General features: G+C 49.8%; 1 protein-coding gene across 1 annotated transcript in view; it reads right to left on the bottom strand.

Moving 5' to 3' along the window:
• Window positions 1–19,770, bottom strand: part of vat1 (vesicle amine transport 1) — a 48,452-nt gene that overhangs the window by 8,878 nt on the left and 19,804 nt on the right. The window contains exons 3-5 of the mRNA XM_035398913.1: window positions 8,991–9,161; window positions 7,125–7,214; window positions 3,093–3,334 (exon numbers count right to left, since the gene is read on the bottom strand). Of these exons, the coding sequence (XP_035254804.1) occupies window positions 3,093–3,334; window positions 7,125–7,214; window positions 8,991–9,161 (503 nt within the window). The remainder of the gene's footprint in view (window positions 1–3,092; window positions 3,335–7,124; window positions 7,215–8,990; window positions 9,162–19,770) is intronic.

Here is a 19,770-nt window from a genome sequence, read left to right as displayed (position 1 = left end):
TCTGTGTGCGTGTGTGCGTGTGTGTGCATGTGTGAGCATGTGCATGTGTGTGTGTGCATGTGCATGTTTGTGTGTTATATTTCTTAGTACAGGGGTTCCTTCAGTCGTAGCCATTTACTAAAGAGCTAGTTAAGTTAGTGATTCTGCACTGGGCAGTTCTTTTGTCATGTTATTTATTCAACGCTTAATTTTAGATGAATAAATAAGGCACTTTTAACAGTTTATTAATTTTTTCTCCCTGGTTCCTGCTGCTAGTTGTCTGAAGCCACCCGCATGTTTTTAAGTTGTGGTCTTGGTACCGCCGTCTCTGCAGTAACTTACTCTAGAAATAGGGAGAGAGAGGGTGATATTTAAGGCTCGTACATACTTTCCGCGTTCCGCGTACAGCTGCGGACTCATACAGGTTGCGCGGACGCTCACGCGGTTCCATTCATACTACAATTGAGGGTCCGCGTCGGTCTGGTGTTCCACGCATGCGCATTTCCCTATCTACACTCCATTCCAGTTCCATTACCTCAGAGTGAATGCGTAAGTGAATGCGATGATAAGAAAATGTTCGGTTACGCTGACCTATAAAACACTATTCCAAAAGCAAAATTAGACATGCTATACATCGTTAGAAAGCTTATACTCTCACCTACTGAATAAATGAATTGTCAATCAAGACAGACTGTACTAAAAAGGGTGACAACGCTGTAAACAACAGGTGTGGTATTACGCACATCTATTTTGGAAGGTACCCAGCCATCACAAATGCGCGTGTATTTCACAACCGGATTGTCCAAGACAATATATGACCACTCCGTCTCAAAAGGGACATCTCTACGCGTAAAACCAATGGGAAGGTTGTATATTTATTCAATATTTAGTCCCAGATATTGACTGTAGAATGACATGGTATCATTTTTAAAAACTTTGTCTCGTTTATTTCGTTATTCAGTGAGCAGGCATATCTTAGGGTTATTGACAGGTTTTATCTTGTTGCTATGAAGGAATACGATTTTTGAGTGGTGAAAGAATATTTTTATGAATGCCCAGATAGACAATATAAATGTGGGTAATGGCGGATCTCCTCGCACAACCTCTCTTCAATACAAGCATCCATTTTGTTATCTGGAGCATGCGCAGTCGGCGCGCTTGCTATGTGTACAGTCCGCGTGGTCACAAATTTTGGGCTGCGCGCAGACGTCCGCATAGGGGTCCGCGCGGACCCTCGCAGACATGGGCGGATGACGACATTTACATCACGCGGACCAAAGCGGACCCTCGCGGACATGCAGAAAGTATGAATTAGCCTTTAGGGGGTAAAAATGTGGCCAAAGCTGTGTGAGGGTTGCAGGATGATCGCGCTTCTGGAAAGCAATTTTCAGGGCAAGTTCGTCTGCCACCACCAACTGACTGAGCATCTCGAGAGCAAGATTCTTCATATTGAGGGCCAGCTTGCTGGACTCCGTCAGAGTTCCAGGAACTGAGTAGCTTGTCCTTTAAGGATTTTGTGTGCATGCCACAGTTGAGAAGGGGGGAGAAGCCAGAGCAAGCAGGGAGAGATAGATGGGAGACAGTGGGGCACAGCTGCAGAAAAGGGCGTGCACACCACACAGGGGCAGCATCTCCAGAGGTTGACGTGTCCAACCGATTCTAGCCCTTGCCGGAATTGGGTCTGGCCCTTGACCCTGAGAGTGGGAGGACTGAGGAGCCACTGGGCACCCAGGTGGCCACATCCTCTCAGAAAAGGGAGTTGGTGATAGAGGGGGATTCATTTATTAGGGGGTAGACAGCATAGTCTGCTCGCATTAAAAGGAGTCTCGTACAGTATGTTGCCTGCCTGGTGCCCAGGCAGGAGATCTCCTGGAGCATATGGACAAGCTCCTAGCCAGAGCAGGGAGGGATCCAGTGGTCATGGTTCATGCAGGAACCAATGACATAGGTAAGGGTAGGTTTGAGGTTTTGCAGGAACAATTTGTGGAGCTAGCAGAAAAGATTAAGAGTAGAACCTCCATGGTAGTTTTTTCTGGAATACTAGCAGTACCACGTGAAAGCAGAGGGAAGCACAGTTTATTTGAAGGTTTAAAACATGGCTACAATCCTTGTGTAGGAAGGACAGGTACATATTCATGGGGTACTGGGACTACTTCTAGGACACGGTTGACCTGTACAAGTGTGATGGGCTGCAACTGGGCCAGCGTATGCTTAAGGTAGCACAGGATTATTTAAACTAGGGACTTGGGGGGCAGGGAGGTCAGAAAGTGAAAAGGGTAGGGAAGTGCAGACTGCCAGGATGGAAGCCCTCAGGGCTTCCTATAATAGTGTGAACACTGATGAAGTCTTGTTAAAGCAAAGTTACAGTAAGGCTGGCTTGGGAAGGCGGGGGTGAGGGAACGGGAGAGGATGTGTAGAAGTAATAATCTGAAATGTCTTCGTCTAAATGCTAGAAGTATAAAACATTTATTTTTGGAACTTTGGAACTATGAATAGTGGGGGCTATGACATAGTTGGGATTACAGGGAGAAACAAACTTTTTTTTCAATACTGACAACGTCTATCTACCTATTCAACAAACACAGGCAGTCTGAACAGATCACCATGGTAACGAGTGCGAGAAAGACAAAGACGGGAGGGAGGGAGGGACTCCTTTCATTCGCCGGCTCTCAGTTTGGCTGCTGAGGCTCCATGACCTCCTTGTTTCCCTCATAAAGGGACAGTTCCCTTTCTGGGCCTTTTTGGTGTTATTTCAGTTTTAACGCATGCTCCTGTGTGTATTTTACCCAATTATTTCCTATGATGCAAGCAATCCCAGGCAGCTGGAATCAAGGAAAGAAGTATCTGTTTGATGTAGAAACTAACCAACAATAAATAATATGAAAAAACGGCAGTGAACAACCCTCTTAAAACGGTACAGTCATCCTGAGTGTGTAACACACTGCTTGGAGTATCAGATATCAGGCCAGCAACATCATAGAGCAAAAAGGCCAACACACACACACACACAGGCACACAGGGACACACACACACACACACACACACAGGCGCACACACACACACACACACACACACACACACACACAGACAGACACCTCCGGCTCTTTATTTACCTGCTCAAAGTGCCAGGTGGAGTCCACTTTGGGTTTGATCTTGCCCTGTCCGTAGAGCTCCAGCAGTTTGGCCACCACCTGGGAGACGAGCTCAAACTCCCCGTCCAGGTACCCCAGGTGAAAGCCACACACGGACTTGTTGGCGTGCATGAGGCTGAGGGCGTTGATGGAGAACTGGTTATACCAGGTCTTAGCCAAGGCCAGGATGTTCTTCCTCTGACCTGTCAGAATGTTGGCAGCACCTGCAAATGAAAGCATTACAGTCACACCTCCACCCTTACAGCCTTTCAGACAGGTACAGTCCCACCTCCACCCTTACAGCCTTTCAGACAGGTACAGTCACACCTCCACCCTTACAGCCTTACAGACAGGTACAGTCACACCTCCACCCTTACAGCCTTTCAGACAGGTACAGTCACACCTCCACCCTTACAGCCTTACAGACAGGTACAGTCACACCTCCACCCTTACAGCCTTTCAGACAGGTACAGTCACACCTCCACCCTTACAGCCTTACAGACAGGTACAGTCACACCTCCACCCTTACAGCCTTACAGACAGGTACAGTCACACCTCCACCCTTACAGCCTTACAGACAGGTACAGTCACACCTCCACACTTACAGTCTTTCAGACAGGTACAGTCACACCTCCACCCTTACAGCCTTTCAGACAGGTACAGTCACACCTCCACCCTTACAGCCTTACAGACAGGTACAGTCACACCTCCACCCTTACAGCCTTTCAGACAGGTACAGTCACACCTCCACCCTTACAGCCTTACAGACAGGTACAGTCACACCTCCACCCTTACAGCCTTTCAGACAGGTACAGTCACACCTCCACCCTTACAGCCTTTCAGACAGGTACAGTCACACCTCCACCCTTACAGCCTTACAGACAGGTACAGTCACACCTCCACCTTTACAGCCTTACAGACAGGTACAGTCACACCTCCACCCTTACAGCCTTACAGACAGGTACAGTCACACCTCCACACTTACAGCCTTTCAGACAGGTACAGTCACACCTCCACCCTTACAGCCTTACAGACAGGTACAGTCACACCTCCACACTTACAGCCTTACAGACAGGTATAGTCACACCTCCACACTTACAGCCTTTCAGACAGGTACAGTCACACCGCCACCCTTACAGCCTTACAGACAGGTACAGTCACACCTCCACACTTACAGCCTTACAGACAGGTATAGTCACACCTCCACACTTACAGCCTTTCAGACAGGTACAGTCACACCTCCACCCTTACAGCCTTACAGACAGGTACAGTCACACCTCCACCTTTACAGCCTTACAGACAGGTACAGTCACACCTCCACCCTTACAGCCTTACAGACAGGTACAGTCACACCTCCACCCTTACAGCCTTTCAGACAGGTACAGTCACACCTCCACCCTTACAGCCTTACAGACAGGTACAGTCACACCGCCACCCTTACAGCCTTTCAGACAGGTACAGTCACACCGCCACCCTTACAGCCTTTCAGACAGGTACAGTCACACCTCCACCCTTACAGCCTTACAGACAGGTACAGTCACACCTCCACCCTCACAGCCTTTCAGAATCGCCGAAAAGCCGACCCAAGACACAGCTCTTAATGGCGGCACGGTGCTTCCCCAAAACGCTGCCCTCTTCCCCTGTCCTCCTCTCCCCTCTCCTCCCCTCCTTTCCTTCTCTCCTCCTCTCCCTTCCTCCTCTCCTCCTCTCCCCTCCTTTCTTCCTCTCCTCCTCTCCCCTCCCCTCCTCCTCTCTCCCCTCTCCTCTTCCCCTCCCTTCCTTCTCTCCTCCTCTCTCCCCTCTCCTCCTCTCCCCTCCCCTCCTCCTCTCCCCTCTCCTCCTCTTTCCCCTCTCAGCTTCTCCCCTCCTTTCCTCTTCTCCTCCCCTCCCCCCTCCCCTTCTCCCCTCCCTTCCTTCTCTCCTCCTCTCTCCCCTCTCCTCCTCTCCCCTCCCCTCCTCTTTCCCCTCTCCTCTTCTCCCCTCCTTTCCTCCTCTCTCCCCTCCTCCTCTCCTCCCCGTCCCCACGCCCCCCCCCCCCCCCCCGCCCCCCCCCCCCCTCTCCCCTCCCCTCCCCTCCCCTCCTCCTTTCTCCTCTCCTCTCCTCCCCTCCCTCCCTCCCTCTCCCCCCTCCCCCTCTCCCCTGCAGACAGGCACAAAGACGCTCACAGAGCACAGTGGACTGCAGGAACGGTGCAGTGCTACATTCAGACACATTCTGGGCCGGGGACAGAACGGCCATTGTTCGGCTGCGCATAGTTCTGATAAAGGGGGGGGGGGGGGTCAGAGGGGGAGTCACGAACAGAGAGAGGGGGTGACGGCCACATTTTCACCACACGAGGATGTAACGCCATCCTAAAGGCACACCCTCACACACCCTCACTCTCTTGCACACACACACACTCTTACACTGTCTGTCTCTCTCTCACACACACACACCCTCACTCTCTCGCACACACACACACTTTTACACGCTCTCTCTCTCTCACACACACACACACACACACACCCTCACTCTCTCACACACACACACACACTCTTACACGCTCTCTCTCTCTCTCACACACACCCTCACACACCCTCACTCTCTCTCTCTCACACACACACACACACACCCACCCTCACTCTCTCACACACACACACACTCTTACACGCTCTCTCTCACACACACACACACACACACACACACACACACTCTCTCTCACACTCTTACAGACTCACTTACACTTTCTCACACACTCAAACGCACTCTCACACACACACTCTTGCAGCCTTAACCTTACCCAAACCCTTTCTCACACAACATTGAAAACTCAGTGCTCAATCAGCTGGTTAAATGTTAACAGTGCATGGGTGTTCAACTATGTTCCCAGGCAGCAGCAGGACACGCTGGTTTTAGTTGTTAACGACCACATAATTGAGCACTAAAAGTTAACTGGCCTCCCCTAGTGCCTTGGATCTACATTGGTTGTTTAATTTAATGACTAAAGAATGAAAACCCTTCAGCTCTGTGCAGCTAGTGATGTGGACCCCTGGAACAGTGTGTATCTGTGCACAAAGCCATCAGTGTGCTCTAATGACTATCGACACGCTTTATAACATGTCTACTAAGCGTTTACTAAGGGTGCTTCTCTGAGAAGCTGTCTTCACAGCAGTTTACACGCATTCATTTTCAAAACGAACAACACAAAAAAAGAATCTTTGGGGCAACTGAACACTTTCTCAAAGGTGTTTTTATCTTCCCACAGCGGGGCAGGTTGCAGATGCAGCGGGGGCAGGTGCAGTGGGGCAGATTCAGTCGGGGCAGATGTAGCGGGGGCAGATGCAGTGGGGGCAGAAGCAGTGGGGCAGATGCAGTGGGGGGAGATGAAGTGAGGCAGATGCAGCGGGGGGGGAGATGCATTGGGGCAGATACAGTGAGGCAGATGCAGAGGGGGCAGATGTAGCAGGGGCAGATGCAGGGACGGGGCAGATGCAGCGGGGGGCAGATGCAGCGGGGGGCAGATGCAGCGGGGGCAGATGTAGCGGGGGCAGATGCAGTGGGGGCAGAAGCAGTGGGGCAGATGCAGTGGGGGGAGATGAAGTGGGGCAGATGCAGCGGGGGGGGAGATGCATTGGGGCAGATACAGTGAGGCAGATGCAGAGGGGGCAGATGTAGCAGGGGCAGATGCAGTGAGACAGATGCAGAGGGGGCAGATGTAGCAGGGGCAGATGCAGCCGGGGCAGATGCAGTGGGGAAGATGCAGCGGGGGCAGATGCAGCGGGGGCAGATGTAGTGGGGCAGATGCAGCGGGGGCAGATGTAGCAGGGGCAGATGCAGTGAGGCAGATTCAGAGGGGGCAGATGTAGCAGGGGCAGATGCGGGGGGGGGGGGCAGATGCAGCGGGGGGAGATGTAGCAGGGGCAGATGCAGTGGGGGCAGATGCAATGGGGCAGATGCAGCGGGGGGAGATGTAGAGGGGGGAGATGCAGCAGGGTAGATTCTGCAGAACAGTGGTCCTGTCCTCGGTGTCTCACCGTAAGTGATGAGCTTGCCCATGGGTTTCAGCAGGTTAAAGCCCTTCTGTGTGTCAGAGCCTCCCAACGGATCCAGCACAATGTCCAAACCTGAGATAGAGACAGAGAGAGAGAGAGAGAGAGAGAGAGGGAGGGAGAGAGAGAGAGACAGAGAGAGAGGGAGGGAGGGAGGGAGAGAGAGAGGGAGAGAAACAGACAGAGAGAGAGAGAGAAAGAGAGAGAGAGATAGAGGGAGAGCAATATATTTAATTCATTTAATTATTTTATTATGTAGCTCTTTTGGAGAGACACAGTCACGAAGATGCTATGCAGAAAAAAAAAAAAAAACAGAAGAAAGAAAAACCAGTCTGGGACCCCAAAAACCAGCAAGAAAGATGGAGCCACCTCACTGGAGGCACAAAGCTAGAGGTGGAGCCACCTCACTGGAGGCACAAAGCTAGAGGTGGAGCCCATCCTCCACTGGAGGCACAAAGCTAGAGGTGGAGCCCATCCTCCACTGGAGGCACAAAGCTAGAGGTGGAGCCCATCCTCCACTGGCTGGCCTGCTGTCAGGAGAAGAGATAAATGAACGGTAACAGAAATGTAATGGAGCAAATAATCAAATGGGCCAAACCCAATGGGCAGGTTACAGTCTGAGGCATTAAAGTACCGGGTAAAACAGACAAAAGAGATACAAAATAGACAGAGGGAGAGAAGCAAATTTCTACCCATTTCCACTTAAAGATAATTGAGATATATTTTAAAAACCTGTTCAAATTTGAGGATTTAATTGTACCCGCAGAAGTAAAGAGGTCAACCGAGGTTTTAACCAATCAGGACGACCGAAGCAGAGCCCCAATACCCAGCTGTCTGCAGCTCATTGATCAAAAGACCTCAGCACTTCTTCGCCGAGCTTTTGTTTGAGTTAGAGATTCTGTTTTAGCAACAGAGCCCTCTGGCAGAGGGAGCTCCCAGCTCAGTCTCCGAAACGTAATCACATCCAGCTCAGACACACAGATTTACAGGCTCAGGGTTGTTTCACACTTGGAAATACGTTTGCATCAAAAGGCAGATAAATCCTGAAGACACAGGGTTCAGTACACAGTCCTTTGGAAAATTGATTTCCCTCCTTTGAAGATTAACAGGGGATGAAGCTCAGGATCTTACAGCATAAAAAATGTTGGTTTCTGAACGATAAGACTGAAGAAACACAAGTCAAAATTCTAATTATGTCATAATTATTTCATTTCTACAAATTATTTATTTTCTGCAAATACACTTCAAATACCCTCTCTATGGAGGACCTCCTTAGCATAATGACTAATTCATTAATACCAACAATATTTTCCATAAACAAACAACCAACTGTTTCAGTGTCTGCCCCCCCAGCAGCCACCCCGACACCCCCCCCCCCCCCCGCCACCCCAGGAAGGCCTCCCTCCCCTCCTCAGAGCCCACTCATTTATTTATTTATAATTATCATCATTGTTTTCCCAAATCCTAAACACCCCACCTGACTCTCAATGTAGCATACCTCTTCCTGCGAACGTCACAAACTATTCACACTTGCACAGAATTCTATTCTAGGTGGGAAAAAGACAGAAAATAGAAATGAAACAATCAAACAGAAAAGGCTAAATACACCAGTTTGTTCATGATTCAGACTTAAAAGATCCTCTAGTTCGCTGTAATTTCCTTTATATTCAGGACATAGACTTCTGTAGACTAATACCAGCTTTTACTAACTGCATGTGTAAAACTGCTTCAGTAATCCATTCTGTGTTTGAGGCTCAGCATCTGCCAGTGTCACCTTCAGTTTCTGGCGATCATATACAGTGTATGCGTTTTATAATAAAAGCGTGTCGCTTGAAAATGACCCGCCCTCACCTTTGGGGCTGATTTTTCGGATCTCGTCCACGTAGTCCCGTGTGCGGTAGTCGATGGGGTGCGTGACCCCTCCCTCACTGATGGCCTCGTGCTTGCTGGCAGACGCCGTACCAAACACGGTCACGTCCTGCACCGCGTGGCACAGCTGGGTGGCCGCGATGCCCACGCCGCCTGCAGAGGGAGAGCGGAGAGGGGGAGAGCTGAGAACTGGGAAGTGAGCACTGAGACTCAAAACAAGGGAAGTGAACACTGAGACTCAAAACAAGGGAAATGAACACTGAGACTCAAAAAAGCAAAGTCAACACTGAAACACAAAACAAGGGAAGTGAACACTGAGACTCAAAACAGAGAAAGTAAATACTGAAACTCAAAACAAGGGAAGTGAACACTGATTTATAAAGTGAGAAATAGAGAAAGAGGAGTGAACTCAGTGTAAGGAGAGTGAAGGTCTCAGTATTCACCTTGCTTATTTTCATTATTTATACTGCCTTACACTGTAGACACAGTAATGAAAGCAAAATGACTCAGACAGAATACAGGAAATGAACACTCACTCTCAGGAAGATTGAGAGGGTTTGAACGCACACTGCCAGAAAGATTTTAGATGCAAACGCTGACAGCCAGTGAGCATGAAAAAGGTAGACTGGAAGCTAGATTATAGGAGAAACAGGAAGATAATGATGTGTTCTGGAAAAGATGGATGGACACAAACACAAAAACAAACAGAAAGAATGAAGATTCTAAAGGGAAAAAAACTGATTGTGCAGATTGACAAATGCAGTAGCTATGTGGGACAGAGAACTTCCCCTGAATTCAGGTCAGCTGAGGAAAGACAAATGACCCTGTATCCCACCATAAGAATATATGCCTGCAATGGAATAACACAATCACCCTCATATGCTTTTCAGACAATCACATTTCTAGCGTATCCAGTCAGGAGAATTATACAATTGAACACCGACAAGAATGAGGGACCAAAAGACACTGACACAAATAAACAAATACACCCGCGCGCACGCGCACACACGCGTACCTATTACAGAATAAGAAAGTCATCACTGTCTCTTGCTGGACAGTTCTGTTTATTAAATAGGCACTTCTGCAGGGGAACCTGCATTGCCTTCCCCTGAGAATCTAATTAGCACTTCAACACAGCCATTCTCACAGAATCACCTCCCATGACAGCTACATTGTTTGGTCGATAATCCAAAAATCCGGAGCAGCTGCCATGTGACTGGAGTTCAAGATCGGAGGCCATGACTGCATAACATTCCACGCTGGGGCCTGGAGCCTTTCCGTCCCCCGTTACAGTATCTATCACGCCAGGGCTTATGGGTAATTACAGGATTACAGTCAAAAGCCGCGTTTCCACCGCAGGAACTATACCCCGGAACTAGGAACCTTTTGAGGAACTCAGTGCGTTTCCACCGCAGGAACTAGGGTCTAAATTTAGTTCTGGGGGCTTTGTTTTACCCCCCAAAACGTTCCTGCTCGGGGGGTAGTACTTTCCGAAAGTACAGGAACCTTTTGGGTGGAGCTTGCAGCGCTGAACATTTCTGATTGGTCGAGTACTCGTAGCATTTGTGTTGTATTTATTTTCCGCCATTACCCGCCATGTTTGAAAATATGCAGCGGCAAACCAATTTATTTTCATAATAACTTCAAATCAAACTTGTATGTTATGCGGCGCAGTAGCCTACTTTTGGTTATAGCCTGTCAACGTCTTGGAATTATAACGTGTGCTCTTCTGTTCTTTTCTTGCTTTAGTATTCGTTTTATACAATGCTAAGCATTCGTTCTGGGACAGCATATTACGTAGGCTACCAAAACATTCAAACGGATTAATTCGGTTGCTGAATATTTTCTTCCGGATTTTCTTTGTTAGCCCGTTGTAATTGACTCAAAACGTTTGATACAGTTATGTGAGGTATGCGGTAGTTCTGCATAATTAACATTGGTGATACAGTACAAGCAAACTGGAAATCACCTTCCGCACTTTTTATCCGGGTAAAATAACAGATTAATTCTAGTAATCTTCCCTTTAGCTTTTTCAGACTGCCGTAATTTTACTCAATTTTACTGCCATTTTTCAATTCCACGAAAAGACCAGGAAGACTATGGACTCATTTATGGTGCATGGTTCGCATCTGGAGGGCACACTTCGCTGCTCGGCTAGCAGTAACTTCGAAGGAAAGCAAACGGTGGCTGTACCACTACTAATTTACATTTTCACGCAAGTCCGAGTTTTCGTTCTATTCTTGTCATTTTGCGATTAGCCTATATGGAATTGACGACGAGAAAGTAATAAAACAGCAAATTGTTTACAACGTGTGCATGTTTTCTGCTGTTAATGAATGTGTTTGAGAGGATATATGAAAATCAATAAATACAAAAGTAACCATATATAGTCATTGTTGGTAACCCGTTGTATATAAGTGGAATAAACCCCTCCGGGCTGTCCCGGTTATTAGAAAATAATGTAGGCTACGTCGGTGGTAGTATGGGGTTACAGAAGAAATCATATGACAGATGGACCGACGACAACGTCAGTGGGCTAATTTGCCTAATCTTCGCGGTACTTTAGACCCCGGTGGAAACGCAGACAACCATTGGCTGAAGGAACCTTTTAGTTCCTGGTAAAGTAGTTCCTGGGACTGAAAGTTCCGGGTAATTTTGGTGGAAACGCGGCTATAGCAACACTAGCATTAGGTGCTAAGATTCTGAAGGAGAGCTCAAACAGTAAAGTGGCGTAAACACACACACTTGGCTAAATCAGGTTTTGTTAAATTTCTTATAAACCAGTGGCTGGGACACAGGAAGGAATCTAGAACAGGTCTAGGGCCTAGTTTAACGACCAGCTTGGTAGGAATGAGACTGTCTCTGACCGCATTGTACGCAGTCCCGGAGCTGAATGACCTGCCACAGCCCTTCTCACACTACCCATCCAAACGCAGCCCTTTCACGGGCCTCGTCCCAGTGAGGGAGGAGACCCAGGCAGACGCTCACAGCCGCCATCGGGAGAGACCTGACCTGAATCCCAAGAGATGTGATGGGTTCCTCCCTCTCCCACCCATGACAGTAGTAATACGAAGCAGTGCTAAAAACATCCAGCACTTTCTGCGGCATGCGATACCTGTGCATTGGGAGCGCGTTGTTTCATAAGACTTCCACAGCTCGGTCTCTCCTTGTGCTGCCATGGAGACCAAAGGGAAGGGTATGGGGGGCGGGGCCTGCTACTCTGTTTAAGTGGATTACGCTGCCTTGAGTTGAGGATGCAACAGGGGCCGATCACAGACCTGGGGCCCCAAAGCCACAGATGAGGAATGCTCCCACTTTGTAATGATGTCACCACTGAGGAGGGCATGGACAAAATTGTGGGCCACTGTGTGGCATTGTGTCTGTAAATGTATGCATGTATATATATATATATGTCTGAAGCCATTAGTATTTGGCTTGATTGCTGGATGTTCACTTGTTATGAGCTGTCAGAATGGGCAAGTTTAAGTCCTCTGGCTCTGGTTGAGAGTCTGAAAACCTGCATTTCCTTTGGGATGAGGGTCACATGACCCTCCCCCCCCACTGCAGTGGGTCACACTGACACAGAATTCCGCTAATCTCCACAAATATGCACACTAATTCAGTTTCAGCCTCGACATCCCATCTTTCTCCCCTTCCCATCATCACACTCTCTATCACTCGCTCGCTCTCTTCCTTCACCACACATCAATGTCCATCGCTACGTCACTCACTCACTCGCTCTCCCTCTGAAATAAAAATAAAATAGATCTTTATTGACATGACAAATAAAACCATTGGCAAAGCACAGTAAAAAAAAAAAAGTTCCCCTTCACGAAAGAGGAAAGTAATTTTTAACTCTCTTCATCATTATTTCTTTCCTATGGGGATGTGGTCATGGGAATGTGCTCCTATGGGAATGTGTTCCTATGGGGATGTGCTCCTATGGGGATGTGCTCCTATGGAGATGTGCTCCTGGGAATGTGCTCCTATGGGGACGTGCTCATGGGGATGTGCTCATGGGGATGTGTTCCTATGGGGATGTGCTCCTATGGAGATGTGCTCCTATGAGGATGTGCTCCTATGAGGATGTGCTCATGGGGATGTGCTCCTATGGAGATGTGCTCCTATGAGGATGTGCTCCTTAAGCAGAAGCTCTCATTTCTGCACTGGTGATTTCCACAGATGAGCTCCGCAAGTAATCCCCTAATGACTCACTCAAACACCAAGACACAGAGCCATTAAAATTATTGTAGAGAGTCAATGCCTGCTTTGGTTGTCATTGAATGGGTTACTAATACCTTGGATTTTTAAATCTTGTTTACTAATTTTCATGGCCAATCAGGTTTCCCGAAGATAACCCACTGAAAAGTCGAATGGCTCTGACAGCAGACTCCCTGTTTCCTTTCTCCAGGACTGTTTGGCCCTGAATTTGTATCAGCGTGACCTGCCAAGCTGGGGCGGAACTCTGCGGAATGCAGCGGAACCCGGGCCAATCCACACCCACAGTTCATCGGGACAGTCAGGTGACGTGGGGCTGACGTGCTCGAGTGCCAGGGACTTTTGGAGGGAAACTGAATGCACTGAAGTCTAAGGATTCATGGGTGACTGACCATGCGCATCATGCTTATGTGTGTGGGTGTGTGAGTGTGTGTGTGTGTTTGTGTGTGCATGTGTGTACATGTGTGTGTGTGTGTGTGTGTGTGTGTGTGTGTGTGTGCGTGTGCGTGTGCGTATGTGTGTGCATTTGTGTGCGTGTGTGTGCGTGTGTGCGTGTGTACGTGTGTGTGTGTGCGTGCGTGCGTGTATGTGTGTGTGTGTGCGTGTGTGTGTGTGTACGTGTGTGTGAGTGTGCACGCGTGTGTGCGTGCGTGTGTGTGTGTGTGCGAGTGTGTGTGTGTGTACGTGTCTGAGTGTGAGTGTGTGCGTGAGTGTGTGTGTGTGCGCGCGTGAGTGTGTGTGTGTGCGTGAGTGTGTGTGTGTACGTGTGTGAGTGTGTGTGTGTGCGCGTGTGTGTGCGTGCGTGCGTGTGTACGTGTGCGCGTGTGGGGAAGGCCTAGCCCTCAGCACAGTTGTAAGCGCAGCTGTTCCCCTGGCTGACAGGCAGGTTACGAAGCTCTGGCCTGACTTCCTCCTGCCCTGAGAGACAGAAACTCACAGAACTGCACTTCCTAGAATTCCCAGAAGCCAGCTCCAAACCTCCATAACCAGCTCCACAACATTCATTCTTTACCTCATCCCCTTTTACATCAAATGAATTAAATGTCTCTAAAATTACAACAGTCACAGGCGTGTTCTGAAAAATGACAACCAACAATCTAATGGCACATGGGATTAAGAAGCAAACAGGAAGACACACCTGTACAAGCATGGCTGCTGGCCAGGGCAGGCTATGCACAGTGTGACCTCGGTGTAAGCAGTTTCTAAACCCAGGTGGGGGCACTACAATAACAAACTTTGAGCAAGATACTAAATGTGAGGTAAACAACATCTTAATCGCTTTGTGCTTAACAGAGGAAACTCCTTCATACTCAAACCGCCAAAGCAAATTCAAAAACATCCGGGGGAGAGGGGAGGAGCCCCTCCTCTCGGTTTCCTGAGTGAGCGCTTTCACAAGCTTCCACAGCTGAGCCGGGGCGGTGGAACCAGGTCACCTGACCACAGGAGCCCAGAACGAGGGAGCCCACTGGCTGGCAGCTCCCTCCTCTGCACAGTCGATTCGCTACTGTACTGAGAACCCGTGCTGGACCACAGCGGCCCTGAGATAGGCTAGGAAGTCATTTCCAGGGAGGTTGGCTGAGCATGTTTGCAAGGGGTGGTGATCAAATTTGAAAACCACCCTACATTCCTGTCTGGTGCCTCTCTGCTGCCTATGGAGGAGCTCTAAACCTGAGAACCAGAGGCCCAACAGCCTGTATAATTCCATTAAGTTCAAGTTCAAGTTTCATCCCAACCATAGCTTTACGACCCACATAAAAGAACAGCAGCAACATCTGCATAAATACATATGGATTCAGCACATGAATCAAGCAGGCACAGTGCCGCTATCTGGCTCTGTAATATAGTCATTTAGGAATGACAAACAGGAAAGAGTAAACCGCAGACTGTATCAGACGCTCACAAACTAATTTAATGGTGCAAGCAATGTTCTGACATGAAAACATCTTCATCAGTTACCCATTAACTATTTCTGACAGACTTAAGCAGTGAGAAGTGCTTGAAAGCTTTCAATACAGTGTGAGAGCATCTTATTCCTCATCAGTTAGCTTCATGCCCCATTATTCTTTCAGATGTGTGTTTTCTTTTCTCATGCAATGCAAACTATCACTTACAAAGACACTTGGGGGGAACAGAGCCTCTGGAGACATCGAATCTTGAGCTGGAATGGCTTCAGTTCAATTCCAAATGCCAAACCAGGCAGACCCAGGTGTGGCAGGCACAAAGGCACAAAGGCCACGCTCGGGGGCATCCTCAGGGGCCGCCATGACTATACCCATGCTCAGAGCACTCAATCTGGCAATGGAATAGCCTGCTAAATGGAAAAAGTAGCCAGCGAGGGGGTTCTGGAGATAATGTTTTTCCTGAAGGGGGCCATTTGCATTCTGGTGGCTGTGTTGTCATCTAAACTGAAGCTAAATTGTAAAGAATGCAGCTGCCCATCTTTCATGTCAGGAGTATCTACACCAACATTTAACACTCTTTACTGTTGGCAAGGGTCTGTGGTGCATATAACAGTGGGATTACACACAGGTGCAATATCTTACATTCTGCACTGTGCCCCTGTTTAATAAACTAAGACACTATCAATCAATACAGTTTAAGGTTAGAGCATTCAGTTACAAACAGAGGAAGAGATAAACATAGCAGTCTGCCTACTCCAGCCAGTGTGTCTCATTCTCTCCATGTCTCATTGTGCCAGTTTACAGGCTAAACTCCTCATTGGCTAATCAGCTTAGCTAGTATTAGCTAAACCAAACTAGCACTCCTTCTCTCATCAAATGGAACCTACAATAACACAATTTGAAAACAAAACTGACCTGCCTCGAATACCCCACAGAATGCCTGAAAAATGGGCTGCTTGGGGACACAAGTTTGCTAGCCATTGTTTTTTCCCCTGGGGTAATGAACAATGCAAGTCCAGGGAGCAAAGGTCACGTCACTGTGGGTTTGTTTGCTGATTTCAAGCGTCTTGTTTGATGCAAGCTGCGCTGAGCCGAGATCGAGAGGGGACGATTAACAGCACATCCAGCCCCTCCCGATGGAGTACTACCAGTGCGGAAAAAACAATTCAAATAAAAATGACTCTGAAACTCTTTTGTGTTATCAGAGTATCTGGCTGAGATTATGACTGCCGACTAAACAGCTGGTAGCCGGCTCAGTTTGAGCGCTCCGAGTGCTGCCTCAAAGCAGGGAACCCACAGCAGGCCTGACCGCAGGATTAGCGGGATCACAGCTCAGCGCCGTTAGGATCACAGCTCAGCGCCGGTTAGGATCACAGCTCAGCGCTCAGCGCCGTTAGGATCACAGCTCAGCGCTCGCGCCGGTTAGGATCACAGCCCAGCGCCGGTTAGGATCACAGCCCAGCGCCGGTTAGGATCACAGCTCAGCGCATAGGGCCGTTAGGATCACAGCCCAGCGCCCGTTAGGATCACAGCTCAGCGCTCAGGGTCGTTAGGATCACAGCTCAGTGCTCAGGACCGTTAGGATCACAGCTCAGTGCTCAGGGCCGTTAGGATCACAGCTCAGCGCCCGTTAGGATCACAGCTCAGAGCCTGTTAGGATCACAGCCCAGCGCCCGTTAGGATCACAGCTCAGCGCCCGTTAGGATCACAGCTCAGAGCCCGTTAGGATCACAGCTCAGCGCTCAGGGTCGTTAGGATCACAGCTCAGTGCTCAGGACCGTTAGGATCACAGCTCAGAGCCCGTTAGGATCACAGCCCAGCGCCATTAGGATCACAGCCCAGCGCCGTTAGGATCACAGCTCAGTGCTCAGGGCCATTAGGATCACAGCCCAGCGCCATTAGGATCACAGCCCAGCGCCGTTAGGATCACAGCTCAGCGCTCAGGGCTGTTAGGATCACAGCCCAGCGTCCGATAGGATCACAGCTCAGTGCTCAGGGCCATTAGGATCACAGCCCAGCGCCATTAGGATCACAGCCCAGCGCCGTTAGGATCACAGCTCAGCGCTCAGGGCTGTTAGGATCACAGCCCAGCGTCCGATAGGATCACAGCTCAGTGCTCAGCGCCGTTAGGATCACAGCTCAGTGCTCAGGGCCATTAGGATCGCAGCTCAGCGCCCATTAGGATCACAGCTCAGCGCTCAGGGCCCGTTAGGATCACAGCTCAGCGCTCAGGGCCGTTAGGATCGCAGCTCAGCGCCCGTTAGGATCACAGCTCAGCGCTCAGGACCGTTAGGATCACAGCTCAGCGCTCAGGGCCCGTTAGGATCACAGCTCAGCGCTCAGGGCCGTTAGGATCGCAGCTCAGCGCCCGTTAGGATCACAGCTCAGCGCTCAGGACCGTTAGGATCACAGCTCAGCTCCGTTAGGATCACAGCTCAGCGCTCAGGACCGTTAGGATCACAGCTCAGTGCTCAGGGCCGTTAGGATCACAGCTCAGCTCCGTTAGGATCACAGCCCAGCGCTCAGGACCGTTAGGATCACAGCTCAGTGCTCAGGGCCGTTAGGATCACAGCTCAGCGCCGTTAGGATCACAGCTCAGTGCTCAGGGCCGTTAGGATCGCAGCTCAGCGCCCGTTAGGATCACAGCTCAGCGCTCAGGACCGTTAGGATCACAGCTCAGCGCCGTTAGGATCACAGCTCAGTGCTCAGGGCCGTTAGGATCACAGCCCAGCGCCCGATAGGATCACAGCTCAGCGCTCAGCACCGTTAGGATCACAGCTCAGCGCCGTTAGGATCACAGCTCAGTGCTCAGGACCGTTAGGATCACAGCTCAGCGCTCAGGACCGTTAGGATCACAGCTCAGCTCCGTTAGGATCACAGCCCAGCGCTCAGGACCGTTAGGATCACAGCTCAGCGCTCAGGACCGTTAGGATCACAGCTCAGCTCCGTTAGGATCACAGCTCAGTGCTCAGGGCCGTTAGGATCGCAGCTCAGCGCCCGTTAGGATCACAGCTCAGCGCCGTTAGGATCACAGCTCAGTGCTCAGGGCCGTTAGGATCACAGCTCAGCGCCCGTTAGGATCACAGCCCAGCGCCATTAGGATCACAGCTCAGCGCTCGCAGTTAGATGGTTGCCGTGTTCAGCGGCTGCAGTCGGAGCAGAGGAAACAGAAGAGCTCTGAGCGTTTACTGTGGCAGAGACAGGTGCAGCAGGGTGCCCAAACTCGTACATGCCAAACACTGACAAACCGGCCGTCTCCCTGCCAGACACCCTGCAGGACGACCCTAAATCTGCACAGGTCAGGGGGTAACAGCGTCCCACATGCAGCCATTTCTGCATTTTAAACAGTCCACATCTCCAGCTCTGTGCCTTAGCCTAGGCTATATGAGTGCATGATTGTGCGTAAGAGCATATGTGTGTGTGTGTGTGAGACTGCATGAGTGTGCGTAAGGGCGTGTGTGTGTGTGTGTGTGTGAGACTGCATGAGTGTGCGTAAGGGCGTGTGTGTGTGTGTGTGTGTGAGACTGCATGAGTGTGCGTAAGGGCGTGTGTGTGTGTGTGAGTGTGAGACTGCATGAGTGTGCGTAAGGGCGTGTGTGTGTGTATGAGTGCATGAGTGTGCATAAGGGCACGTGTGTGTGTGTGTGTGTGTGTGTGTGTGTGTGTGTGTGTGTGAGACTGCATGAGTGTGCGTAAGGGCACGTGTGTGTGTGTGTGTGTGTGTGTGTGTGTGAGTACGTAAAGGCATGTGTGTGTGTGTGTGTGTGAGACATGAATATGCGCAAGGGCGTGTGTGTGTGTGTGTGTGTGTGAGAGAGTGCATGAGTGTGCGTAAGGGCGTGTGTGTGTGTATGAGTGCATGAGTGTGCATAAGGGCACGTGTGTGTGTGTGTGTGTGTGTGTGTGAGACATGAATATGCGCAAGGGCGTGTGTGTGTGTGTGTGTGTGTGTGAGACTGCATGAGTGTGCGTAAGGCCACGTGTATGTGTGTGTGTGTGTGTGTGAGGCATGAATGTGCGTAAGGGCACGTGTGTGTGTGTGAGTGCATGAGTGTACGTAAGGGCATGTGTGTGTGTGTGTGTGTGTGTGTGTGTGTGCATGAGTGTGAGTGAGGGCACATGTGTGTGTGTGTGTGTGTGTGTGAGAGAGTGCATGAGTGTGAGTAAGGGCACGTGTGTGTGTGTGTGTGTGAGACTGCATGAGTGTGCGTAAGGGCACGTGTGTGTGTGTGTGTGTGTGTGTGAGACTGCATGAGTGTGCGTAAGGGCGTGTGTGTGTGTGAGGCATGAATGTGCGCAAGGGCGTGTGTGTGTGTATGACTGCATGAGTGTGCATAAGGGCACGTGTGTGTGTGTGTGTGTGTGTGTGAGTACGTAAAGGCATGTGTGTGTGTGTGTGTGTGAGGCATGAATATGCGCAAGGGCGTGTGTGTGTGTGTGTGAGAGAGAGAGTGCATGAGTGTGCGTAAGGCCACGTGTGTGTGTGTGTGTGTGTGAGGCATGAATGTGCGCAAGGGCGTGTGTGTGTGTGTGTGTGTGTGAGAGAGAGTGCATGAGTGTGCGTAAGGCCACGTGTGTGTGTGTGTGTGTGTGTGTGTGTGTGTGAGGCATGAATGTGCGTAAGGGCACATGTGTGTGTGTGT

The sequence above is a fragment of the Anguilla anguilla genome, chromosome 17 (assembly GCF_013347855.1).
Source record: "Anguilla anguilla isolate fAngAng1 chromosome 17, fAngAng1.pri, whole genome shotgun sequence".
Lineage (NCBI taxonomy): Eukaryota > Metazoa > Chordata > Actinopteri > Anguilliformes > Anguillidae > Anguilla > Anguilla anguilla.
This window is presented reverse-complemented; position numbering and strand designations above follow the sequence as displayed.